The 27946-nt window shown below is 41.0% G+C and overlaps 1 protein-coding gene across 4 annotated transcripts; it reads left to right on the top strand.

Annotated features, from left to right (window-relative positions):
• Positions 1 to 275: 275 nt before the first annotated feature.
• On the top strand, positions 276 to 22834 carry agfg1b (ArfGAP with FG repeats 1b). Of its 4 annotated transcripts, XM_038275734.1 has the most exons (13): positions 487 to 626; positions 6870 to 7011; positions 7285 to 7378; positions 7513 to 7628; positions 10703 to 10841; positions 10920 to 11076; positions 11195 to 11290; positions 13352 to 13499; positions 15459 to 15538; positions 15613 to 15705; positions 15863 to 16021; positions 16883 to 16977; positions 22175 to 22834. In XM_038275734.1, the coding sequence occupies exons 3-13, from the start codon at positions 7325 to 7327 to the stop codon at positions 22232 to 22234; spliced, it is 1197 nt and encodes a 398-aa protein (XP_038131662.1). In that variant the 5' UTR covers positions 487 to 626; positions 6870 to 7011; positions 7285 to 7324; the 3' UTR covers positions 22235 to 22834. The 4 variants fall into 4 exon arrangements, with proteins under 4 accessions (XP_038131659.1, XP_038131661.1, XP_038131660.1 ...); XM_038275732.1 differs by lacking the exon at positions 6870 to 7011 and having other exon boundaries at positions 279 to 626; XM_038275731.1 differs by lacking the exon at positions 6870 to 7011 and having other exon boundaries at positions 276 to 626; positions 10703 to 11076.
• The last annotated feature ends 5112 nt before the right edge of the window (positions 22835 to 27946 follow it).

Below are 27946 nucleotides of genomic sequence, written 5' to 3'. Positions count from 1 at the left end.
TCATTTATTGAACACGATGGAATCATTTCAGATTTAAAGAACTTTCATAAGTTTGAATTCTGAATATGAGCAGACTTTTCCTTTAAATTTCAACCATCTGTTTATTTGTGGTGAAGTTGAAACAGTCCCACAGCATGATACTGTCTACATTTATCATCAATTTTCATTTGAACAAAATCATTCAGTGATTAAAGTCAATTTCTGTGCTGCTATCCTTCCAGACCAGCAGATGGCGCTGCCTCTGTGGAGGAGGGGGGCGGTCTGTGGTTAGGCAACGTTTCAGCCGCAGAAGAAGAAGTTTGTCAGTCAGTTCGCTCAATCCGCCCGCCGGTCCTTAGCAAGGTGTCTCCCATTCCCCCGCCGTCAGACGCGGCGAGTCTGTCCCCAGTAGAAGCGCCCTCCGCCGCCGGGTTCTGCTACCAGACCTCCTCCCGGTGACACCATCTGCCGCGAGCCGCCATGGCGACGAGCGCGAAGCGAAAGCAGGAGGAGACTCACCTAAAGATGCTCCGGGAAATGACTAGCCTGCCCGCGAATAGGAAATGCTTCGACTGTGACCAGCGCGGCCCGACTTATGTCAACATGACAGTGGGCTCCTTCGTCTGCACGACCTGCTCCGGGATCCTGTGAGTTCAGTTAGCCGCTGTTCGCTCCAGCACTCCGGGGAGCGCCGCTCGGGCTGGTGTGGTACCGTTAGCCGGTTAGCTAGTGGGGGAGTGCGGGCAGGTACCGCTGACGCTGCTGTGGTTCAGGCCGAGGCGCTCAGAACGCAGGTCGGTCTGTTTGATGCTCTGGTCAGCGGCGGATTTAGGAAAACTGGGGCCCTAGGCAGAGACAGGCAGGGGTCCCCCTGAACCAATAAGACAACACATAAAACAGCCCCATTCTACAGATAGAGAAATGTTAATAGAACAGACCAGGGGTCACCAATTAAAACTCAGCAGGGTGTGATTAAGAAAATCATCAACCAGTAAAGGTGCAGAAACATTTTTAATTATAATCTGTTACTTTAAACAGAATTAAACACTGAAATAAAATGAGTTTTTATGCATCCATGTTATACATAGAATTTTTTAAATAAAACAATTTTAAAATCTATTTTTTTTTTGTTTTTTTTTGAAGTAGAGAACAACAATCGTTAAGTTTAGACAATTTACTGATTCACATATTTTATAAAACACCGGAACTGAGCGTTTGTTATTTATTTATTTTATTTATGGCTTAATGAGAGCAGTGGGCTTTAGGTTGCCATGGTGAATTAGGGAATTGTCTAAATACCAAACTGAATGATTGTTCTCTTCTTACCAAAAACACTCTAGATTATAAAATGGAAACATTTTATTTTATTTTTTTTATGTTTTTATTTAAAAAAAATCAATGAATAACAAGGATGCATAAACACCTCATTTTATTTCAGTGTTAAATTCTGTTTAAAGTAACTGAATATAACTAAAAATGTCTCCGGACCTTTATTGGTTGTTGAGGCTGATCGCCCCTCGTTACCCCGTGTGAACTACATGACGCACGATCAGGCTGAAAGTCGACCCGATTGAAAAATGACTGGAGAATCGGCCCAAAAAGGCGACGGCCAAAGTAAATAACCCAGTCCTTCTTTTCACTGTAGACAAGCCATGATCTGCTTATCTGTTCTCCATTTTTCATTTGGATGAAATAATAGCTGCATGAATCATGACAGCAGACAAGATAGAGGAGAGTAGGAGGCGGGGTTACCAATCTACTCGCTCTGGAGAGCAGAGTTCGCTGCTTTTAGATGTTGTCTCCAAAGTCTCCAGTAGCAGAAAAAAGTCTCTAGATTTGGCGCTAGGAGCTTTTTAGAAATCAAAGTGCTAGAGGGGTCTGAAAAGTGGCTAAATATAGCGACTAAAGCGCTAAGTTGGCAACGCTGCTCTTTGCATGGTTTGTTTTCAAATGGTTTGCTGCTGTCTGTTTGGACCTTTCTGAACATGTGCAGCAAATGGACTGATCCAATATGGTGGACACTGAAGGGGGGGGCTGGGACACACTTAATATTATCAGCGTTCTGATGGCATTTTAGCCAAAGGATTTTTATCCAAAACATAATAAGGAATAATTGTATTAACCATACATGTAAGCTGAGATTTATGGGGCCCCCAGGAACTTGGGGCCCTAGGAACCTGCCTAGTATTCTCTGATAGTAAATCCTCCCTGGCTGTGATTATTTGGCTGCTAGACGTCTAACCCGGTGCCTGTGCTGGAGGTCAGCACGTACATAAACCCATGAGAACGTCCAGAATCATGACGCACAGCTGGATATGATGACTTAGGATCTGAGAAATGCAGGAATAGAGCTTTGGGGTATTACTCATCACTCAGGTTTGAACAATCTCTTTGGTGTGAAGATGAAACATGTTTGTGCTTATCCTGCGCTCTGGGCGTCACACGGGTTTTACCTAAGAACTGGAGGGATGTCGCAAGCCTCCATCAGGCTGTCTGACCTGCATGCAGAGTCTCCTCTCTTCAGTGGGAGGTTTTCGTCTCCTGCCGTCCTCTCCTTAGTTAGTCTAAGGTGCCTCTGAGGCTGGAAATGTCCCAGTTTGGACTTGGCCTGGTCTCCCAGTATGAAAACAATCTGTTTGATTCGTGACCCTTTTCCTCTTGGCTCAGACTGGAACCAGCACACAGTCTGTGAGCTAAACAATCTCCATATATGTCGGATCATACAGGTGTGTGGTCCCAACTAGTAATGTTCCCCACATAATGTCACCACCAGAGGTAAACAAAGTTCATCTTTATTCCTCCAGTATAAATCCTGCTGTTTAAAAACTTTTTTTTTTTTTTGAAGTTAGAGGATCAACTTCAGCTTTTTACTCCAGTAAAAGTGTAAAAGTACCATTTTTAAAACGACTTAAAGTATAAAAGTAATGCAGGAAAAAGTGTTAAAGCCAGAAGCTTTACTTCTCTACTCTATTAAAGAAACATTTTTCTACAATTCTGGATGAAAACTTTGACTTAATTTTCTTAGTTTTATAACTAAGGGTAACAGTGACACATTTAACTTGGCATCATCTTGAAAAACTATTTATTTTGGTATGTGGTGTGGAATTGTCTGGTTGAAACAAATTATTTTGAAGGTTTTTATTATTTTTTTTAAATGCCAACAGGCCAGAAGGAAAATAAGCTTAAATGAAACAGAAGTAACAACTCGTTGTTTCGTCGTTTTTAAAATGTAAGGAGTAGAAGTAAAGAGTTGTGTAAAAAATAATTAGTGCACTAAAGTAGAGATAGTAAACATTTCTACTTAAAGCTACACCGTGTAACTTTTGGCCACTAGGGGCGCTAGACCTGTACTTTAATAATAATAATTGAATTTTATTGATCTCACATTGTAGAAATTCACTCTCTTCATTTAACCCCTCCCCTTATTAAACTGAAATAAAATTGAAAAATCAGTAAACTTTTTTTTTTGAGTGGCCCTAATCCTCTTCTGTACATCCAGATTACCATCCTGCCTTCAAAGATTATTTCTCTGTGGGAGCCGCTCAGACCCCCACATACCGGCGCTGCGCTGTCACTGGGAATCCCCAGCAGCAGCTGCCTCAGGCCCGCTCGCCTCTCCAGGGTTTTCCCCTCCTGTTGGTGGCGGCTGGAAGTAGATGTTAGCGTTTTTCAGGTCTGTGCTACAAACTGCAGGCAGCAGGATAATAAAAGCCAACATATTCTGCCGGCAGGTTTCTACGTTTGAAGTTAATTTAGGCGTTAATAAACTGTTTCAGAGGAGTGATCATAGCGCTCTGCATCAGCAGTGCTGCGTCTGACTCCCTGCCAGCTCCCAGATAGGGCTGGGTACCGAACTTCGGTTCTTTTATGGTACCGACCGAAATGCTTCGGTTCTACAGAGCATCGAAACATGCCTCGTCTTTCGGTACCAAGTTTCGGTGATTGGCTGTAACACTTAACGTGATTGCGTCATCCAGGAAAAATACACAGGTGGTCACGCCTACAGCCAGGGTTCATGTGTTTCTGTTGTGAACTGGTTGTGAGCGTCGCGGAAACCCTTTAAAATGCCCCCCAGGTCAAAAGTGCGGCTTCACTTTATTAAGACTGATGCTAATAGTGCGCAATGCAATACATCGTGCACGGAGACAATTTAAGACCGGAAAGTTGCTCGGTGTTTGACTGCAAGAAGAGCGGACCGCAGCCGGCGCGACCATCCTCCTCTCAGCAGCCCGTGGGCAGAGCAAAGCCAGAGCTGAGTAATGCTGTAATAATGCTGCAATTTCAAACTGGACGCAGCAGGAGAAGCAAAATCACGTATGTTGCTTCCTTTTTTGATGCTTGTTCCAGCTTCTGACGCGCGGCTGAAGCTGCTTTGCTGCTCTGGCTGCGCGGTGCAAAAGTGGCTCTGATGCGCGTTGGGCGGAGCTACTCTATCCTTTATTTGCCTTGCAGCTATATTTGCTGTGATCAGTGGGAATAAAGTAGTTTTATTATGTTTTTAAGTGGGAAAATCCACCTGAAAACTTAATCACTGCAGTCAGTTCATCCATATCAGCCTTCCAATATTCTTTGTCAGAGCCGCTCAGACCCCCACATACCAGCGGTGCGCTGTCAGTAGGATCCCATTCAACGGGCTTGTTTGTCAGACATGGTAAACTGCTAAGTAAAAAGGTCCTCACAATGTTACAGTGAATATTAGACACTGATTTTTTTTTTTTTTTTATGTAAGAGGAAAAATGTAAATGGAAAAATCAGAGCTTAAAATAAAACTCAAGATTTGTACTTTTTTATGTTGTGTAATTTTCTTTTTCTTCGAATTGATATTATAAAACTGGTATCGAAAAAAGTATCGTTCAGGAACCGGTATCGAAGTGAAGGTATCGGTATTGGTACCGGTACCGAAAGTTTTTGAACAATACCCAGCCCTACTCCCAGATCAGCATCTCTGATTGGTTGATGCGGCGCATCCAGCAGCTATAGTTACATTTTTACCTCCAACATTAGAGCAAAGTTTCCTGTGGAGAATTGGGACGTTTAATTTGTCTTTTTGTTTTTAGTAAAAGCCTATTTTAAGCCAAAACTCGCCCCGATTGAAAAAAAATCTTGCACGACTAGATAATCGACCTGAAAAGGGCAAAAACTTGTAAAGTGTTATATCCAGCCTTGCCTTATTCAGGGGGCCAGGAGGGGGCCAGTTGTTTTCATGGGGGAACAGAAAAGCATGAAATAAAAAAACAGGGCAAGGGATTCAAATAAATTAAGATAGCTGCATGAAGTGAAGTTTCTATTCAGTCAGGTTTGATTAAAATTCTATGTCTTATTAGGTCAATATACATTCGTAATTTAGGAATTTTCATATTTTTGACTTAATTTAACTTAAAATTACAGTTTTCTATCAAATCTGAATTAGATGTAAAAAAAAAAAAATTGAGTATTTTTTTTAAAATGTTTTTTGAAAAAAACATTTACCAGATGAAAACTATAATTCTATCACAATACCACTGATGCTATCACCTTATTCTTTTTAATTAATTAGTAAAACAGAATTTGTAAAGAAAAAAAATGATATATATTCAAATATTTATCAATAACCATGTCTGTTCCAGCACACATCATCATCAGAATTTCTTTGAGTATTATGTGTTCAGTACAGGCGCCATGACAGTGGCCAGGATATGATCTACAGGGGCAATGGCCCCTGTTGGCCCCTGTCTAGAACCGCCCATGCCTGATGGGACTCCTATCATAGCTCTTCTAATGTTTTACTCCTAGCTTCAGCTGAGGATAAATAAATAACTAGCTGGAAAACATAGCAGCAACTAGGGATGCAGGATATAATCGGCCCCCTATCGGTATCGGCCTTAAAACTGAATATCGGACATCGGCCCCCCCACTGATATTTAACCCGATATTTGATCAGCTTCTGAGTTTCTAAAGTCTAAAAAAAAAAAAAAACTACTTCTTCTTCTTCCTCTAAAACTTCTTTTTTACAGACTTAAAAACTTCTAAAGACGAGGGAAAAAATATTGATCCATTAAAATATCCCAATATCTTCATATGCTGATATATTGCCATTTAAAAACACCATATCAATCTCTTTTACTAATGAAATATTGCTATATGTCATCGTTATGCTACGAAATCCCCCGAAAATTCACGAAATGTTGCCATATTTTTATATGTTGATATATTGACGCGGTATCGATCTATTTTACTAACAAAATCTCACAAGAATTTGCAAAATATCACGAGAGTTTGTAACAGAACGATGAAATTAAAGGAGATTCTGAAAGTAAAATAGATCGATGCCGCGTTTTTAAAAATCTATTTGATATCAGAGTATGAAAATATATTTGAGTATATTATTTTTCAAAGTGTCAGAAATGGATAACAAAACTGCTATTTTCAATGACTACTTATTTTTGTCCAGCTTTAACATCGGTATCGATATCGGTTATCGGCTACATGAGTTTTAAAATATCGGATATCGGCCAAAATCCCAATATCGTGCATCCCTAGCAGAAATGCAACGTTCAGACCTCAAGCAGCAGCAAAAACGCGCAAAAACGATGCTGCGCCTTGATGCATGTCCAACATTGACTTTGCATGGAAACCAGCTGCCTCTGCTGCTCGCAGTCTGAACGTATACGTAATGTTATGGAGCATTTTTTGTTCCATTATTGATGCAAGCAAAGAACGTGTTTTGGAAATAGAAATGTTAAACTTCCTTAATCAAAATTAGCTTTTATGAGCTGCGTTTTTGTTTCTGAGTTTATTTTTCAAGCTGTTTCTCATATTTTAATTTTTTTGTCCAAGTTAAATTTTTCTTTTATTTCTGTTTTTCAGCTTGACTTTTACAATTTGCTTTCTTTTCAAATTGCATTTTCCAGATCACATTCTCTTCACTTCAGGCCCAATACAAACGCTCGCTTCTACTAGCATCCCATAGAAGCGCGTCATCGTTCCTCTCTACAGAGGAAAGTCTGATCCCAGGAGATAAGAAAATGTGATCTGGAAAAGGCAGATTGAAAAGTACGTAAATTGTCACATGAATTCCATTTTTTTTTTCCTTTACCAAAGGTTTTCTTTGCTTTTAACGATAATGGAACAGAATTCTCCCCATATGCTGTTTGGCGGCCATTTTCCCCTTTGAACATTGATGGTTGAATGATTGAAGGTGATTTTCAGCCTGAGACGCTGAACTTTTTTGAGTTCAGACGGGGTTTGAATCTGGTTCCGGTTGTTTCCGCCTGCAGTCTGTTGTTCTGAAGCTAACCAGACCCTCCCTCCCCCCCCCCCCCCCAGGCGAGGACTGAACCCCCCACACAGAGTGAAGTCCATCTCTATGACCACCTTCACGCAGCAGGAGATCGAGTTCCTACAGAAACATGGCAACGAGGTACAGCGCCTGTGTTTATGACACCTTCCTGTCTGGGTTTAGCTTTGAACTTTCTAACCCCCCCCCCCCCACCTCTGTCCTCCTGCCTTCTACCCCCACCTGGAACCCCTCCCTCCTCCCGTTCCTCCCCGTAGGTCTGTAAACACATCTGGCTGGGCCTTTATGACGACAGGACATCGGTCGTTCCGGATTTCCGAGAACCGCAAAAAGTAAAAGAGTTCCTTCAGGAAAAATACGAGAAGAAAAGATGGTAACTCCGCATTTAAACAGATTCAGATTTTCTTTTGTTTTTGAAACAAGATTCTGAAAAGCAAACGGTGCACGTGTTTAGTCAACCTATCCACACTGCAAAAAAAATCCTCTGAACATTTTCCCATATGAAAAAGTTTGGGCACCATATTAATCCTAATTATTTTAATTTCTAAATATTTGGGTGTTTGCAACAGTTATTTCAGTTTGATATATCTACTAACTGATGGACACGGTAATATTTCTGTATTGAATTGAGGTTTATTGGACTAACAGAAAAAGAGCAGTCGCTTCGTGTGGCTTTTTCATATGACTGTAAGATGATTTATGTTTAAAGTGCGAAAAAACAACCATTATCTATTTTTAAATGTATAATATCTAATCATTTTCAAGTTCAAAAATACCCAGTTGGCCGATCAGCTTGTTTTTCTCATCAGATTATTTGCAAATGCACTCATCATAAGAAACGTATTGTTTATTCCTCCAGTATAAATCCTGCTGTTTAGAAACACTTTTATAGAAGTTAGAGGATAAACTTCAGCTTTTTACTCCAGTAAAAGTGTAAAAGTATCATTTTTAAAACGACTTAAAGTATGAAAGTAAAAGTAATGCAGGAAAAACTGTTAAAGCCAGAAGCTTTACTGCTCTACTCTATTAAAAGAACATTTTTCTACAATTCTGGATGAAAACTTCCTTAGAATTAGTTTTCTTATATTTATAACTAATGGTAACAGCATCTCATTTAACTTTGCATCATCTGGAAAAACTCTTTATTTTGGAATGTGGTGAGTAAAGAAATTAAATGAAACTAAACTGAGTCTATTTTTAAAATGTGAGGAGAAGGAAAAAGTTGTCAAAAGATTATTTGCTCCAGTAAAGTATAGATAGCCGACATTTCTACTTAAAGTCGTAGAGAAATCATATTTAAATGTCAAATCATTCTGGCTTAAACGTGTATAATAACTGTATTCTTTATCAGATAATATTGTCCCAAAATTTAGAAAATTTCTATTTAAAAAAAAAAAAATCGTGCATTAAAATCTGTTTCTTTCTCGTTATCTTCTGCAGGCCAGTTAGTTCTACGTCAGCCTGAACACCGAAATTCAGCCAATCATATATCAACGGTCATCTGTCAATCAATTTTTCTCGGTCATAGTATCTTGCTTCATAGTGTTAAATGAGGAGGTTAGGTCCCCTTGAAGGCATTGCGCCTCAGGACTTCCCTTCCGGTTCTTTTCCTGGGAGCAAGTTGCTTACTACTCTTAACTTAAACTGGGTAAAACCATATAAAAAAGGACTATAAAAACAGGAGTAAAAAAGTAACAGAGTTTATTCCAGATCAGGTCGTTACAGGACAGAGAAAAAAATCACGTCCGCAAGCGTCCGGCAAAGATTGAGCCCCGAACAAGCTCATCTTCTGCTTCTTATAGCTCATGAGTCTATGTGTTGCACCAGGTGGATGTTTAGCTGTCCGTATCAGAAACTTACACGCCATCCATACCCAAGGATTACAGATAGCTCTCCTTTATCAGTCCGGCTCCAAGATGTTCCCATATCCTGTGTATCTTTAAAAGACAAGAAAGCTGTCCTATTAAGATGACCTCCATACACACAGTGACATCCACCATGTGAAGGAAGGCCTTCTACTCTCTCTATCTGGCTAATAAAGTAACAATGCACATGATGCATAAAAGAATAAACCTAACAATATGTCGCAGCTAATATACGCAACGGTTGAAACCAGAATCCTTTCCTTTCCCATTGAGTTGCGTCCCAGTGTTCACGGGGATGGACGTCTGTGTCTTCGGCAGGCGTAGAGCTAACAGAACTGGCAGCGTTGCGAGGCAAGGGCTCAAACATGTACGGCTGGAAGCCTTCTACACCAAACCAAGCTTCTGCCGCCCTGGCGTCCTCTTCCACAACATCTTCGTCCCCGCTTTCCTCCTCTAAATAAAAAATGGATGACGGAGGAGACTCATCCACGACCTCCGACACTAAACTCTCCTCCTGCTGCTGAGTGTCAGCAGGGATGTGTGGAAAGTGTTGAGGCCTAATTGTTACCTTGTTTTGCCAAATCTTCAACCATAGTTTCAGTGTAACAGCAGATCATCTCTGCTTTGTCCACGTGTATGGTTTTTATTTATATATATAAATAAAGCAAAACATTTAGAAATGAAATCTCTACATTTGAAAGAAGACTTTTGGGTAGATTTTATTCCATTATGGTTGCAAAGAACGCATTTTGCAAATGTAAATTAAAAAAGCAACCCAGAAATTAAATTTAAAATTCTATTCAGTTTATTTCTATAGCTCCAATTCACATCATGTCATCTCAGGTCACTTTCCAGTTCACCAGATCATCCAGTCAGATTGATTCAAAGTTTTCTATCTAAGGAAAACAAGCTGATTGCATCGACTCATTGACTCTTCAGCAATCCCTCACACTAAGCATGCTTGTAGCGACAGTGGAGAGGAAAAACTCCCTTTGAACAGGAAGAAACCTCCAGCAGAACCAGGCTCAGTGTGAGCGGCCATCTGCTGAGGCCCACTGGGGTTCAAGGAGACAGAAGCAGACATAGAAAAAGAAGCATAGATACAAAAGGTTTTCAGAGTAGCCTTGGTGTTTTCTGAGATGTTGCTTTTTTCAAAAGATTGTTTTCAAATTTTATTTATTCAGATTTTACGTTTTTCTCAATTTTTGGGGGTGATAAAGTTATAAAATTAGAAAAATAAATAATTTAAAATATATAATGTATAGAAAAATAAAAAGATTAAATATGAACAATAAAATTTAAAATGCAAGATTTTGAAAAAACAAAAGTTATTTATAATAGTTATTAAAAGCCATTAACCGCTTTTTTATTCAAGGTTTTTAAAAGTTAATTGTTTTCTTTTATTTTAGTTACAAAACATGCTTGCAAAAATAATGGAACAAAATTCACTCCATAAATTAGAAGGATTCATTATAAAAGAGAAAACAAGCTTTCGGTTTGGTTGGTGGTTTTAACGAGGTGCTGGAATCAAATTTAAAAAGTCTTAAGACTAAAGCGGTCTCTCCTGACGCTGAACGCTCAGGTACGTTCCCCCGGACCAGGCGCGGGCCGTGGCGAGCGCCCAGGCCTCCGTGTCCGGCTCCTCGGCGAGCAGCACCGGCAGCACCCCGGAGGTCCAGCCCCTGAAAACCCTGCAGCTTAACAAAACGCCGCTGCGGCAGGTAGGTAGGAACACGCTGAGGGTGGAGGTCCCGCCCACCAGCAGACGCCTCCTCACCTCCTCAGTCTCCATGTTTCAGTCTCCGGGGATCAGACGCTCCCAGCATCACAGCGCCGCCCAGGAGAAGAAGTTCAACCTGCTCTCAGACCTGGGGGGGGACATTTTTGCCGCTCCTCCAACTCAGGCTGCCCCCCACACCAACTTTGCCAATTTTGCACATTTTCCAAGCCAGTCAGGTAAGCTTGTGTTCGAATGAGCCCCCCCCCCCCCTCCCCACCTTCACAGTTTTTTTTTTGTTTTTTTTCATTTGCACGTTTTCCCATCTTATGGTTTCTCCCCATGTTGCGGCTGCAGCACCTCAGGGTAACTCAAACACCAACTTTGCCAACTTCAACGCATTTGGAAACACTACAATTTCATCCCATCTGAGCACATCACCCCCATCATCAGGTACCATCCTCATCCTCATCGCCGTAAAGGCCTGAACACACCGGCTGCGTGCGATTTTTTTTTTCCATGTGACACTGACTGCGACTCCGGCTAGGCAGGATGAGCAGATTATTTTTCACTTCTGTTTCTGTGCTGTCAATCAATCAATTTCTTTGTCAACTACAATTTACACTGTGATCAAGATTTCAGTTTCAGTACAAACCGTTCGTCACATACATTGGGGTGGGGGCTGAGAGGGGCAACGGTTTACTGAGGCCATGCGAGCCACAAGAACGCTGCCTTTGGCGTGTTCTTGTGGCTCCAACCCGTAGGCTGTTCCCTTATATCCCGCCACATTGGGGGGGGGAAGCATATTTCACACTTTATCCTTGACAGGATGAGGTTTGAGATAGGGATGCACGATATTGGATTTTGGCCGATATCCGATATTTTAAAACTCATGTAGCCGATAACCGATATCGACACCGATGTTAAAGCTGGACAAAAATAAGTAGTCATTGAAAATAGCAGTTTTGTTATCCATTTCTGACACTTTGAAAAATAATATACTCAAATATATTTTCATATGCTGATATCAAATTGATTTTTAAAAACGCGGTATCGATCTATTTTACTTTCAAAATCTGGTGAAATTTCATCGTTCTGTTACAAACTCTCGTGATATTTTGCAAATTCTTGTGAGATTTTGTTAGTAAAATAGATCGATACCGCGTCAATATATCAACATATAAAAATATGGCAACATTTGGTGAATTTTGGGGGGATTTCGTAGCATAACGATGACATATAGCAATATTTCATTAGTAAAAGAGATTGATATGGTGTTTTTAAATGGCAATATATCAGCATATGAAGATATTGGGATATTTTAATGGATCAATATTTTTTCCCTCGTCTTTAGAAGTTTTTAAGTCTGTAAAAAAGAAGTTTTTGAGGAAGAAGAAGAAGTATATATTTTTTTAAATTTTTTTTTAGACTTTAGAAACTCGGAAGCTGATCAAATATCGGGTTAAATATCGGTGGGGGGGGCCGATGTCCGATATTCAGTTTTCAGGACGATACCGATAGGGGGCCCATTATATCGTGCATCCCTAATTTGAGATAAAAAAAAAAAAAAACGCAGCAAAAGAAAAGCACATGTAACACGAGATAGACATTTCAGCAGAAGGAAAACATCGGAGGCTGGAGCCGCATGAAAGTCAATCTGACATTTGAGACATTACTTACGTGTACGATGAGCTCGTTCAATTTGTCCATGATCGCCGTCCACAGGCCATGATGAGATTGAAGTTATCAACCGGCTAATTTCCCACATCTGACTGGGACAAATCATGAAAAGTTATTGAAAAATAAATAAAACATCTTTTCATTCTATAAAGCAAAGTTCTACTTAACGAGTCTCAAACCAGAACAGAATGTTCATCTATTAAAAACATAATGAGATCTACGTCTAAAGATAAGAAAAGCAGCAATAAACTGGTTTGTGTGAGGCTCAATGAGGATCACTACTTTATCTGTTTCTGTCCTCCTGAACTCCCATCATGGGGAAAGTTTTCTATTTTAATGTTTCATTCATTGTTTTTGCTCCAGTCAGTCCTGCTCACTATAAACGCGGCGTGTGACTCCAAACCGACTCTTTCTCCGTGAGATCAACAGATTTTATTTAGTATTTTCCTCCAAAGCGGATGTGTTTCACTTTGCGTCTCTCTTCCTGTCAGACCCATGAAATTGCTGCTGAATTGCTGCGTAGTCCGACTAAAATAGACCTGGGCTCTATCTCAGTTGGAGCTACACTGCCCCCTGCAGGAAATCCTCCGCATTGACTTTTCATCAGCGCTAAACGCCACCACCTTTAAGACAAGATTTTCTGTCGGATCAGAGGATAAATCGGGTTCGGTGTGTTCTGGCCTTTATCCTGCTGCCCGCTTCGAACCTTTTCTTCTGTTTTTCCTTCATGTTTTGTGTTTGTGAGTTATCTCCATACCGAGGCATCCTGCAAGTTAGAAATGAGGGGAAACTTAGCAGCTTTTTCTCCTAATGGTCATTGATGTTTGCTCGCAGGTGGAGGTGTGCCGATTCCCTCCGTGTCCAGTGCCGTTCCAGCTCAGTCGCAGAATGCAAAGTGCACAGAGGACCGCTACGCCGCGCTGGCCGAGTTAGACAACGAGCTGAGCTCCTCCGCCACCACAGCCAACAGCAGCGTGCCAGGGTGAGACACCAGAAAGCCCGCAAAACCTTCTACTACTTCTTCCAAAACGATTCCTGAACCCCGTTTTCTGATGTTACATAAAGGGAAGCGGCTGTTCCAAACGTTGCATTTCCCAATTCTACCGAATGGTGCCCGACTATATATATAGAATTTATAGAATAAAGTGAATGTGATTGGTCGATTATCAAGGGGGTGGGATTGTTGTGGTAGAAGGTTCGCAAGCAAATTTGGTTGTGGCCGGTTTGTCTGAAGCATGTTGCTAACCAGTTAGCCACCTCTGTGAATTGAATTAGACTCAGCCTAAAGAAGAAGAAGAAAAAAAAAAAAAAACTACAAATTTTAAAATAACAGAATCTGCGAAAACAAAGTTTTTCTCAAAAACTTCATTTGTTTAAAGGAAAAGTCCGGTCAGCGAGGAATAATCAATGGATCATTATTTATACCTAAGATTAATAAGATACAGGGTTCGTACGGGTGCTGGAAATCCTTAAAAATGCTTGAATTTTGACGTTGTGTTTTCAAGGTTTGAAAACTGCTTATATTTTGGATGAACTGCTTGAAATTGTAACTATTTCTTTCGCAACAAATCCCTATCTAACTGAATCGTGTGTTTATTAAATGGAGAAATAAAATGTTGGGGAGCCTGAAAATGAAACCTGCTCGCTTATGTGTGACTGCGATCTGCCAGTCTATTTCCATGTGTGACTCCGCCCCCATGAAACCACTACTTTGTTTACGCTAGCAACTGCTAGCTAGGAATTCACAGGCTAAGTTACTGAGTGACTGAGAGTACGGTGTGATAATGTAATGTTAGTATTGCTATCTTGGCGAGGCGGCTGCTGGAAAAAGTTTTAAAACGGATCTTGAAAGTGCTTGAAAAGTGCTTGATTTTGACTTTGGAAAAGGTGTACGAACCCTGAAGATTGCAGTGATTTAATGAATTTAGCGTTAATAAGTAAAAAAATGCGAACAATAATTTTCATCGCCTGGGAGCGGCCATTTTCGCCCAAATATAGTAACACCTCCCTGCTGCCATCTTCTGGCAGCGACGTCACGGTGCGGTAAGCCTAGCACCATTCTTATTAAGGATTTCCAGAGGACTTCACCATTGAAATTCACCAGAGCTATAGTGAAACTGACAATGCCCACGTGCATGGCAGCTGGATGCTGGAATACATCGGGTAAAAGTGAAAAAAAAGAGTTATTCCACCTTTCTGATTCCTGATCCTCCACGGACGGGTTGGTCGTTGGATCGCCAACTTGAAGAGGGAGGATTTGCCATCGAACTTCTGGCCAGAGAAAAAACCCGTAATATGTAGCCAACATTTGGAAGAAGAATGATTTCAAGATGACTTGGATAATAGCGCGTTGTGACAAACACCAGATACAGCACTGGGACTTGATCAACAGCCGATACCGCACCGTGACAATGTCACTAACCAGTAGGTGGCAGTAGTGTTCTTTGACAAACATGGATGCCTCCAGTAAAGCACATTCACATGAAAATTACTCTGAATTAAAAACACTGATCATTTATTGAACAGGATGGAATCATTTCAGATTTAAAGAACTTTCAGAAGTTTGAATCCTGAATATGAGCGACTTTTCCTTTAATGGCGGCTGAGGTTGGGAACGAAATGAAGGATGCTCTCCAGCACTACCATCCATGTTTACTTGCGTAAACAACGTCGTTGCGTCCTCTACTGCTCATACGGGAAACTTAAGTTGTGTGAATGCATTCAAACAGGATATCACTTGCAAGTCACATTTATTTGGAAATGTGAGCAACCGCCGAAAATAATCGTATTTCCCCCCAAAAAAATCGTAATTGAGCATCAAGGCCTGCAGTTTGGAACGTAGCTTAACAAAATTCTTTGTGTTGCTTGATCAGAACCGATTCCAGTAGAACAGATGAATCGTCTGAGTGCTGATCATGGATCTGGTTTTGTTTTCCTTCAGGGCGGTTTTCGGACCCGTCCTCAGTTCTTCGCCCGCTCAGAGCCAACCTGTGATGGCCAACATGCAGCCTGGCTTTGGAGGTGACCGTCAGTGTTCCAGTTACTGAGCTGAAGTCCGTCTATCAGCTACTCACTGACTTTCTGTTTTGTCTTAGCAGTTCCATCCACAAATCCTTTTGTTGCTGCAGCAATAGCCCCTGACATGGCGTCCAACCCCTTCCAGACCAACAGCAGAGGTCCAGCTGCAGGTGAGAACTTTCAAAATGTGGGAAAAATAATTTGTTTCTGACCAGTGACTAGTTTAATATTGATGTAACTGTGTTACATTGAACCAGTAGGCTAGTGCTATGCTAAGTATCTCAAGTATCTGCGTGTGTGTGTGTGTACTGTTGCTTCGTCCTGTAGCCTCGTTCGGTACCGGCTCTATGAGCATGCCTTCCGGCTTTGGGAACGCCTCTTCCTACTGCCTCCCGACCAGTTTCAGCGGAAACTTCCAGCAGCAATTCCCCGGCCAGGCCCCCATTCCCTACTCTCAGCCTGGAGCCTATCACCCTCAGTCCAATGGTTAGTGCCCCGCCCCCTCCATCCTTTCTGATCCCGTTTTCTTGGCAGATGCTGGACAGTTATTAACCCCTTGCCAGCCGTTGTGCAAAAGTGCAACAAACCTTTTATTAAAATAGTTTATGGATTCCCCCAATGTCTGTTATTACACATTCTCTGTGGAAGCTTTGGTTAACTCTTGTTTTCATTTCTACTGATCCTTAAAGTAATATAGCATTGAAAGCTATAAATGATCATATACATTTTTTTTTGTGATATACATAAATTTCTATTTATCTGTAAAATACATAGGAAATTAAAAAAAATGTAAATTTGGCAACTAGTTAGAGGAAACTGAGTTTTTTTTTAAAACACATGTATATAAATTCAGGCATCAAGGGGTTAAAGGTTGCATTCAGGGCGCCAAGTTGGACCAATCAGAAAAACTAAGACTGCACTGGAACAACGATCTAGAAAGAATAGTAAAAATGTATTAAATTAATTGTATTTACCATTAATTGAGCAGGTAAATGAGAGTTTGCCAATGGAATGAGGATTTTTATTCTTAAAAGAGAGATAGATAAAATGCACTTGAAATAAAACAATGTATTTATGTTTTCTTATTTTAAATGTAAATTATCTTGTTCCATTGGCTGTTTTACCTCCTCAATCCAAGAACAAATGCACTTATTTTAAGAAAAAAAATGACTTATCTAGATTTAGATTTTTTTTTTTCCAGTGTGTGAAGGTTTTTTTCACACCTAAATGCAACCTAACATGCTGGGGTTTTACTCTTTGTTTTCCCTCTGCGTTGTGGTTGAAATGGTAGAAATCCTGTTTATCTGTGAAGTGAAGCCAAACTCCTTCCCCTCTTTCCTCCTGCAGGGCCCGCCTTCCCGGTCTACGCTCAGAACAAGCCCTCCGTTACGCCCTTCGGGCAGCAAATGGCTGTGCCCAGCGTGTCCAATAACCCATTTATGGTGAGCATCAACAGTCTCATGCTTCCCTAGTTTTCCTTTGACTGTTAACCCCTTAGCTCCTACCGCCCAGACCTGGGACGCCTCGACTCGGACTTAATTAATCCTGGTTAATCAATTATATAAATAACCGCCAACTAATTTAGTAATCGATTAATTCTTAACTGGAGTATAGAGACATGCCTTTAGCTGACAGAGCGAAACACTTAGAGCAGTAATTATAACAAGATTGTAAAAAAAAAATGCATTTAAGATAAAAAAAAAAAACGTTTTTATCCGTAAATATGCTTTTTTTTTATTTCATAGAAAGTCTACTTTAAGGAATTTTTGGCTATCCAACTATTAATCAATTAATCGGAAAAAAATATTCGACAGATTAATCGATTTGGAAAATAACCGTTACCCACAGCCCTGGTTTTATCGTCACATTTTGTTCCACTTCTGATCGAAAACGTTTTTGTTAACTAAATCCAATCAGGCGATCCTAAAGAAACTACAATCAACTGAAGCTAACTATACTCTACAAACACCGATAACAAATAATCGTTTTCTTCTTGTTTTCGTCTTCCTATATTCCTGAACACCTTCTGTTCTGGCACAAATCGCCTGATTTTGTCTGTAACACTTTACAGAAAACTAACATGCAGTCGAATTTCCCATTAAATGAAACCACGTCTCGTAATAGTCCACATAAGATCTTTTTTTCCCCATGAAGAAGTAAAAATGAAGCAAATTTTTCTTTCTACGGTACGTAGGCTTATTCACCAAAATCAAGCATAAGGCCATTTCTCAGTTCACTAGAACGTCAGTAAGGACTCGTTTTCTCGCCAAGTCTGTTCTTGACTAGAACCCAGGAAAGTCTATACCTGGTGAGAACGGGACACAGAATAAATCTGGATCAACCGGAACAGCAGCGTACTGATGACATCACCACATTCAAAGCTAGTCTGGAGCTGCATTTCATCTCCTGTTATTAATCGTCTCTAGATAATAATAAATTATGACTTTTTTATTCATTGGGGGAATAATAATGAACACAGTTGGATAAACACAAATGAAATTAACATTTTGCAAAATGAAACAAAGGTATCTGCATCAGAGCCAGCGGTACTTCTACTACAGCTATGCAGAGAGAGAATGTTCATCTATCTACAGATGGGCTAACCTTAGCTCGTCTGCAGCGACCAGGGATAATTATAAGCTTAGACCTGGTCGCTGCAGACGGGCTAACGTTAGCCCTGGTCGCTGCAGACGGGCTGACGTTAGCCCTGGTCGCTGCAGACGGGCTAACGTTAGCCCTGGTCGCTGCAGACGGGCTAACGTTAGCCCTGGTCGCTGCAGACGGATTAACGTTAGCCCTGGTCGCTGCAGACGGGCTGACGTTAGCCCTGGTCGCTGCAGACGGGCTAACGTTAGCCCTGGTCGCTGCAGACGGGCTAACGTTAGCCCTGGTCGCCGCAGACGGGCTAACGTTAGCCCTGGTCGCTGCAGACGGATTAACGTTAGCCCTGGTCGCTGCAGACGGGCTGACGTTAGCCCTGGTCGCTGCAGACGGGCTAACGTTAGCCCTGGTCGCTGCAGACGGGCTGACGTTAGCCCTGGTCGCTGCAGACGGATTAACGTTAGCCCTGGTCGCTGCAGACGGATTAACGTTAGCCCTGGTCGCTGCAGACGGGCTAACGTTAGCCCTGGTCGCTGCAGACGGGCTAACGTTAGCCCTGGTCGCTGCAGACGGATTAACGTTAGCCCTGGTCGCTGCAGACGGGCTGACGTTAGCCCTGGTCGCTGCAGACGGATTAACGTTAGCCCTGGTCGCTGCAGACGGATTAACGTTAGCCCTGGTCGCTGCAGACGGATTAACGTTAGCCCTGGTCGCTGCAGACGGGCTAACGTTAGCCCTGGTCGCTGCAGACGGGCTAACGTTAGCCCTGGTCGCTGCAGACGGATTAACGTTAGCCCTGGTCGCTGCAGACGGGCTGACGTTAGCCCCGCCCCGGCTGCTGCAGACGGGCTGACGTCAGCCCCGGTCGCTGCAGACGGGCTGACGTCAGCCCCGGTCGCTGCAGACGGGCTGACGTCAGCCCCGGTCGCTGCAGACGGGCTGACGTCAGCCCCGGTCGCTGCAGACGGGCTGACGTCAGCCCCGGTCGCTGCAGACGGGCTGACGTTAGCCCCGGTCGCTGCAGACGGGCTAACGTTAGCCCTGGTCGCTGCAGACGGGCTGACGTTAGCCCCGCCCCGGCTGCTGCAGACGGGCTGACGTCAGCCCCGGTCGCTGCAGACGGGCTAACGTTAGCCCTGGTCGCCGCAGACGGGCTAACAAAGCCTACAGCCTCAGCTGTTCCTCCCATCCACGGCTTCCATCGGATCGGAGCAAAAAAAAGCTCAGCTCCGTATTTTGACAGTGACGTGCGGAGGAGTAGTGATGATGTGGAACAGCTCTCATTGGTTAAGATGATAGACAAGTATTCCGCACGACATATATGAGCGGGGCAGAGCGCTGACGGAGGATGTGGAATCTGGGGGTTAATCAGGGTCATTGGGTGGGATGGCACTGTAGCGCCCTCTATTGGCCAGCTGCCACTGATAGCAACAAAGTAGCTGCATAGATATGGTTGTAATTTAGTTTCCCAGTTGTAATTTGTTATTCTGTTGGAATAGTGGATCCTCTGCTCCTCTGTAGAAACCAAAATACCCAAAGTGTTTGGTCTTTTTCCTTCCTGTCCTTTTTTTTTCAGTGCAATGATCAATAAATTGAATTCATCTGTATGGGATGATGCAATAGCTTCCACTAGATTGCATCAGTGCCCAGAACTGCAGGAATATATGTGACCCCGCCCATGAGAACCCGGCTAAAGTCGCAACGTCTAAATATTCAATAAAGGTCGTCAAAGCTGTCATATCGATAAAAATGTCAAAATTGTGCTATATGAGATTATTGCTGTAAATGATAGATTAAGTACTGAGGTTTATGGATGGCTTGTTTAAAAGTCAATTTCTAACATGATAAATAGCATATTTTGTGATTTTATAAACCTTACATCGTGCTGTTTTTGCTAAAAATTTCCGGAAGTTTGATGCATTCGCGCTGCTTTTTCTATGATCTTTGGGATTATTTTATGTGTACAAACAACGGTTAAATCGGGTGTGGTTTGGTTTAGGCACTGCATTTCTATCGAAAGACTTGTGTTTTCTATCATTAAAAAGTGTACAAACTTTGAGATCAATGCGCATCTGTTACGATGTTTCATGAAGAGGAAGCAACAACTTCCGATTTTAGCCGGTGCCACTTTCCCAGCTGTTTTGACTTCATTACGTTACGTACTGTACTTGAGCAAAATGCAAAGTGACATTATGTGATACTATTAAATTACTACTACTACTACTACTACTACGACTACTACTGTTGCGGCGAACGCCCCTTTTGTTTACATCAGCTGTTTAAGCGTGAGCGCGCAGTTTACCTGTGTGCAATCAATCAGTCAATCAAAAGGTGAGACAAACTTCCTAGTTCAAGCAGAGGATCGCAGCATGAAAATAAAAAGCCCCTGTTTACTCGGGCAGTGGAAGAAGCTGTGCAAAATGTGTATTAAGGAAGCAAAGGACTGAACAGACAGCCGGTAAGCTTGCATTTCTGTTGTGAAAAGAATGTATGCGCCGCGCTGATGAGGCGTTGAGACGTGCGGGAAATGTTTGTTTGTAGTTTTAAGCTTATAAATACTCACACGGTACGTCATGAAAATTTTGGCTTGTAAGTCTTGCTTGCTTGCTTTATTTGGTTGGAAAAGATGCTGGTGTAACTTTTTTTTTCAGTGATTTAACATTGCGGTTGAACAATCCAAATTAATGTGTTTGTGAAACTGTTGCACGGGGTAATTTTTGCATCTTTCTTCTGTGTGTGATTAAAATAGACTTCTAACAGTTAAAATGAAATTTCATAGTCTATGTTATGCATATTTAAAACAAACTAAAAATCACTCACTGGTTATTTATTATTGCTATTTAAGAATTCATGTAATCTATGGAGTTAAATAACCTCCATAAATCTGCTTCGGTTAAAATGCGTTAATACGTTTTTTGATGCATTTTTTATGATAATTAAAAACTAAATGGTCTTAATTTAAAGTTAAAAACATAGTCTATTTTCATAAATATATTTAATGTTGCATTTCTCAGAACTATTACAATTTGCTATATGGTAAATGCTTTGTTTGGTTTCATTTCTTTCAAAGGTTTTTCACCTGCTTAATTAAATGATTCTGTAAACCTGTAAACAACACAAGAAGAAGAATAAAAAAGGGAAAAATGAAACAACAGTTTGGTCATTGAGTGGAATCCAGTTTAATGTTCAGCTTAATACAACCCTTCAAGTGTGGGAATAGCACAGCAAAGATCAAATCACTTGACAACTACTACTACTAATAATAATAATAATAATGAAATAACATGACTACATGATCTGATAGTAACATCATGGTATTGTGTTATGCAACTGCTTACATAATCAGCTTCATCTGGTACCACCTAGACATTCATTCAGTGTAATTTGTATGCTTTTTCGCCATGATCATCATACTAAATAGATCCATTTTTATTAAACATGAACATTTTTATATACATCTGTTGGATATTACTTTAAAAAGCAGAATCTAAACTTGAATTTGGTGTATGACACACTGCCAGGATAATTGTGATTCCAAGATGTATCAGTGTTGAAAGTATTTTTAGTTTAGAATTTTGAGTTCCAAATCTTTACATTGGAATTTCTCAAAAGTCAGTTTTTCTGAACCCGTATGCAGCACAATCTTTGATATGGCCCTACTCTGTGAATTTTAAAGATATCAATCTGAATTTTTCAGAATACATTCTTAACATTGTGTAGAATGGTTTTATACATTAAGTTGAGATTCACCAAAAAATGACTTTAGCTGGGTTTTCATAGGCAGGGTCACATATATAGTTTTAAACAGCTGTACACTGCAGTGATCACTGAACTCTATGAAATGGTTATAAGATCATTCTGTTGAAGCATGATGGAAAAGAATCATCCAACTCTCTCCTGTTCATTTTCACAGTATGTTTTAAATGAATACTTCTGTGACCTTTGTGGGTTTTTCTTTTATTAGACCAACAGTTATGTCCATGTGTTTATTTCCTGTTTAATTGTGGATTCTAATCTTTAGACTTTCCTTTATTCCAGACAGGAGCCCCAGCTGGACCCTTCCCCACTGGAGGTTCATCCACCAACCCTTTCCTGTAGCACAGCCCTAGCCACCAGGGGGCAGCATGCAGCAAACACTCAAACGCACCTGTTCCGTCACGTGATTAGTAGCATTACATTTCTTTTTTTTAAAATGGCTTCTATTTTCTCCATGAAAGAAGTTTACAACACTATGAAGGAGTATAAAGGAATATATTGAGGACTAAGGGACAGGATGGAGGGGGGGGGGGGGGGGGGGGCATACTGTCTAAACTATATTCTGATATTATCTGCTTTTTATTTCACTTTTTTTGTTATAACTGTAAGCTTTGTTCATATCACTATTTGTAATCGCAAACAAGTACATATAATGTATAAGGACTGAACTAACAAGGAGGCGTTTTCACAAACCTTGTGTTTTAAAAAGTAAAAAAAAAACAATGAAAAGGGAAAAAAACGTCCCTAGACCAATAGATAGCTAAGAGTTTACATTTTAACAGGGTCCCATCCAGATCTATGGTTAGTAGATGAGGCAGCCTTTTTTCAGAAGGGATTTCTTTCTTTCATTTAAGATCTTTAGATCGGCTCTAAGTTCGACATTTCCGTTACTGTGGTTCCTGAAACACGACGGCGTTTTCTTTAGAAATAAAATATAACATGGCCAATGTTCATAAAAACAACCATCAGTTAAGGCTGGGTTATACGGAAGAGGATTAGGGACATTAAAAAAAATAAAGTTAACTGCTTTTTAAATATTTCTGTTTAATATGGTGAAAAAAAATCAGAATTCTGACTTTTTTCTCAGAATTCAGACTTGGCAGAGATGTGGAGCTCTCAGCTTCACTGATAAAGATGTGAGTAGTTTGGGAGAAACAGGAACACATTGGTGGAAAATGACAGTTTAATCTCTAGGCTACGGCTTGATCCTAACATGGTTGTTAGCTGTCAGAATTAAGTCGTTATTCTGAGATTAAAGTCAGAATTCTGACTTTTTTCCTCATAATGAAATAAAATTCAAAAATCTGTTAACTTTTTTAATTTTAATCCTCTTCCTCAGGTTTATACTCAGAAACCAGTTCGTCTGCCTCCCAGTTAACGCAGATATGCCCCGCCCCTTATGCAGACACTCTGCTGCACCTCTACAAAATTGTAGGTGACCGCAAACGGAGGCCTCTGATTGGTCAGATCTACATCCGCTCTACTCGATGCGTATTTCCTGTTTGGTTCCTTACTGGTTTGTTTTGTTTGTCTGACCGCCATTTTGGAAAACGACTGGTGAAGATGCAGCAGCTAGCAGAGCGAGGTGCGCGAGAACGCTGGGACCCTTTTCCCACCTGGATCCCCACTCTTTTTGGCCCTCATGTCCCTCCATTGTTGCACAAACTTTCCCCCACTTCCTCACCGCCTCGGCCGCATCTAGACCCACAGCTAGTTCCTGATTGGCCCTCTGGCGTTGTGGCGTGGAATAACGTAGCGCAGACCGCGCTTCAATGTTGAGCAGAAATCAAAAATGTCTGCGTCATACCTGCGACGCACTGCTGGGGGACGATAACCAGCCCTGTAGGCGGGGGCTTGGTGTCAGAGTGTGGTTCTGTCAGCTCAGCATACCGCATCAGGCCAGCATACCCTTATTAATACGCATTACATAGCCTCTGTCTCCGCTCTCCTTACAGCCCATCGCGCTGTTTTATATTCTGATTTACACAGATTTTTGTCGTTTTTTTTGTCCGTTCGATGAGGATCTATTTAAAGAATAATCGGGATTCTTTCACAGAAAATTAAATATTTATAGGGAGAGGATTCTACAACTCAGTTGACAGGATACTTTTTTTTTTTTGTAGTTTAATACGAGCGACATGCAGATAATTTTATCTTTATTTGATTTATTTTTACAGCACAGTGAAATTATTTTCAGATTACACATAAATTAATTCTGAGGGGGAAAAAGAATGACTTTAGTGTTAAGATTGGGATTCACTCAATGATAACAGCTAATCTAAAGCAATTCAATGGGACCGATAACCGCTAATAACGATCAAGCGCGCACGGGTATTACTAAAGTCGGGCGTAAACTTTATGATTTTTTTTTGGCCTTTTTGGGACGTTTCTCCAGTTGTTCAAGAATTTTTTGATCATGTCGACTTTCAGCCTGATGGTGCGTGGTGTAGTGAACAGGGGCTAACGAGGCGATCAGCCGCTAACGATCACCCCCCCATCAGGAATCAGAAGGTCGGAGAAAATCAAACATGTTTAAAACTCAGTCGGCCGTCGTAAGGTGGTTGTAGATAAATCGCTCAGTGCGCGAACGAGGATTCTTCTTCTTCTTCCTCTCTGCTGTAAACCCAGCATCATGGCGGGGGGGCAATGAGTGAAATGGAGTTCTTTCTGTCAAACTGTCAGACCGTAGTAACCATGTTAGCTCAGCCATGTCTTTGTCCAAATATGTCGTCTCCTTTTCTTTTTAGGGCTTTCAGCACTAAATTGCCCAAATATCCAAGGCAGCGCGTTTCACTCTAGTGAGCTTCATGTTCCTCTGCTACTGGTTTGGCTTCCAGATAGACGAGTCCCAGTAGCTCCATCTCACCGCGGAGCTGAGTCCCACCTGGTTTTTAGACGTACAGTGAGCAGGTAGATCGCATCAGAGCGTCGGGTCGCACAGAACAAACATGGCGAGCTGTAGCTGCGTGAATTGATTGAAAAAATGGCGCAGGGTATCCCCGGCTTAAGGGCGTGCTGGTCTGACCGGGTGTGCTGATCTAACAGAACACCGGCGGTTTGTTCAGATACTACGGCTTTGCTCTATTTACACTGGTGTCGTTGCCATCGCTGCTACATATTGGTCATTTTAGTCATTAGGAGGGTTTTGATTATAAACGCATTTATTCTACAAAAACTAAAAATGGTAAATCCATGTTTAGTTTAGGTGTGTACTCACTTTGTGTTCCTGTGCAGCAACTAGTGGGGAAGGGGCATTGCTGTTGGTTCCAGGCAGCAGGAAGAGTTTTTGTACCACTTTGGCTCTTTCCCAGCATCCGTAGCAGGAGGCAACGCTGACACCGTTAGATGGCGAAGCAGAGTCGGTGTTTGACCTGCAGGTAAAGGAGCAGACGAAGCTCTTAGAGCACAAATGGAGGTGAACCAAGTTAAGCTTTGCTGTTGGGTAGAACTTCTTTGTTTCTTGTTACCTAAACTGGTTAAAGTTGGTAAGTATGATCCTGTAACTTCGATTGTCAGGGTAGCATAATTCAGATATTCACTATATTCTATGAATAAAACTGACAGAAAGAGACTGTTACTGGGAGGGATCCAGTTTGGGCTACCTCAGACCGCATGGAGTCAACGTCCCGCAGGATGCTTCATCCTCTGCTTTTAAAACTAACCATCCCAGAGACAAAATGCTGCATTCACTGTCCTCTCTTTCAGTCTGAGGAACAGCGCTGCGTTCACTGTCCTCTCTTTCAGTCTGAGGATCAGCGCTGCGTTCACTGTCCTCCCTGTGTCGGTGGATCAGTGCTGCGTTCACTGTCCTCTTTTTCAGTCTGAGGATCAGTGCTGCGTTCACTGTCCTCTCTGTGCCGGTGGATCAGTGCTGCGTTCACTGTCCTCTCTGTGCCGGTGGATCAGTGCTGCGTTCACTGTCCTCTCTTTGAGTCTGAGGATCAGTGCTGCGTTCGCTGTCCTCTCTTTGAGACTGAGGATCAGTGCTGCGTTCACTGTCCTCTCTTTGAGACTGAGGATCAGTGCTGCGTTCACTGTCCTCTCTTTGAGTCTGAGGATCAGTGCTGCGTTCGCTGTCCTCTCTTTGAGTCTGAGGACAGTGCTGCGTTCACTGTCCTCTCTTTGAGTCTGAGGATCAGTGCTGCATTCACTGTCCTCTCTGTGTCGGTGGATCAGTGCTGCGTTCACTGTCCTCTCTTTCAGTCTGAGGACAGTGCTGCGTTCACTGTCCTCTCTTTGAGTTTGCATCGTTAGTTTCTGCAGCTTCGCATCACGCGACCTATTTTGAGGATTAAGGAGGAAAAGAAGCTTTCAGGGACTCTAAACATCACTGGATCGCCCGACTGGATAACTTGGCTTTCACTTCTATTCCAAACTTGTTTTTACAAGAATAGGTAGTAAATGTGTATATAAATATAAATATATGTAAAAATAAATTAAAAGATTTTTTAACTACACTGTTTGGCTTTAAGTCATTTTAAAGCAGAGTTAACTTGTATCATCCACTGATCTCTGTTTATTCCCTGGATTGCTGATTGTCCGTTGACAGTACGGGGTTGAAGTGAAGCCACCAGCCGCCATATTGGTACTCCCTGGTTATGTAAACAATCGGTGCGCTACAGCATCGAGCAACGATGATGTTCTCATTTTCAGGGACTGAAGACTTTTAAAATAGAGATAAATTCATCAACCCGAAAAAGCAATTAGCAGTCCAGGGAATAAACAGAGATCAGTGGTCTCAACGGACGTTTCCATGGCAACGCCCAACATGGCGTCGCTGTTTGAGGTTCCCGCTCCTGCGCCTGATAAAGACTTTTATTACTGTTCTGTCACCAAGTCACAGGTAAGTTAATTTTATTTTTCCGATTTAAAAGCTTTAAAAGTCAGAAGGGCAATAAACTATAAACCCACCGCCATTAACAGACTTTAACTGGAAAAATAGAAACACTTTAAATTAATAAATAAAAGTGCAGAAAATTACAAAAAAAATCTCAGAAAAGAAAAATCAATGCAGATAATAAAAATGGCATAATCTGATTGAATTAAAATATGCATAAATAATGAAACGGATAATTAAATATTTCAGTTAAGAAATAAAGTTCAAATAACCCCCATATGTTTATAAGGATGAATAACGGCATAAACGATGAATGGATGAATTATTATGCTAATATTTAACCTCTATAAATATATATAAAAGTCACTTAAATATTTTTTCCACTTTTCTAGTTTTATATATAAAACTAGAAAAGTGGAAATGAATGGAGGAGATTGAATAAATATAAAAATATTTCATACGAGCTAAATTGTCAAACTGGATGTTTTTTATATTATAGAAACAAAAGAACGTTTCTGAGAAGTTTTCTGTGAAGAAAATTTTTTGTATTTTGAAAGTAATTCAACCCAGAGGTAAGACTTATTTATATATATATATATACATATACATATATATATATATATATAATTTTTTTTTTTTTTTTTTGAAAAAAACAGGTTTTGAGCTTAACTTTCTTAAATTGCTTAGATTCTTAAATATTGTTAAATATATTTATATTTGTATTTGATTATTTTTAAGAAATGCATTCTTTTCAATTTATGATTAATTTAAGCCCAATAAAAACGCTCGCTCCTGGTGTCCGCATTGACCAATAAAAATTTTTCTAACGTCAGACGGACCAATAGAGTCTTTGCTCCTCACTACAGAGGGAAGCCCGCCCCCTATCGGCCGCCAGCTGTAAAGTTCAGCAGTCAAAAATCAGGAGCAATATTTATGGTTATTTAGCGCGTTTTAAGAAAAGAATCAGAGGGGTTTCTTTTTTATTTTTTCAAATCATTTTTCCACCACTTAATTTATTCGTTTATAAAAACCTTACTTTGTTCAATAAATGTTTAATTTGGAACTAAATATTTATTTAACAAACAAAATATTTAGGTTATAACCTAAATATTTAGTTTGTAAAATTTACAAATCACTCTGCTGGACCATATTTGATGCTTTAAATTTAAATTCCATTACAATATTAACACTGTATGGAATAATTTAATTTCAGATTT

Source organism: Cyprinodon tularosa, unplaced genomic scaffold (genome assembly GCF_016077235.1).
Source record: "Cyprinodon tularosa strain WSP-4 unplaced genomic scaffold, ASM1607723v1 ctg977, whole genome shotgun sequence".
Classification (NCBI taxonomy): Eukaryota; Metazoa; Chordata; class Actinopteri; order Cyprinodontiformes; family Cyprinodontidae; genus Cyprinodon; species Cyprinodon tularosa.
Note: the sequence above shows the minus strand (reverse complement) of the source record. Positions and strands in the feature narration are given on the sequence as shown.

Bases quoted from the DNA above. Each gene is read 5' to 3' on its own strand.
- agfg1b (XM_038275731.1), top strand. From the start codon at position 460: ATGGCGACGAGCGCGAAGCGAAAGCAGGAGGAGACTCACCTAAAGATG. The intron at 11,077-11,194 runs GTAAGCTTGTGT...TTGCGGCTGCAG, and splicing joins ACATTTTCCAAGCCAGTCAG to CACCTCAGGGTAACTCAAAC. The intron at 11,291-13,351 runs GTACCATCCTCA...GTTTGCTCGCAG, and splicing joins CACATCACCCCCATCATCAG to GTGGAGGTGTGCCGATTCCC.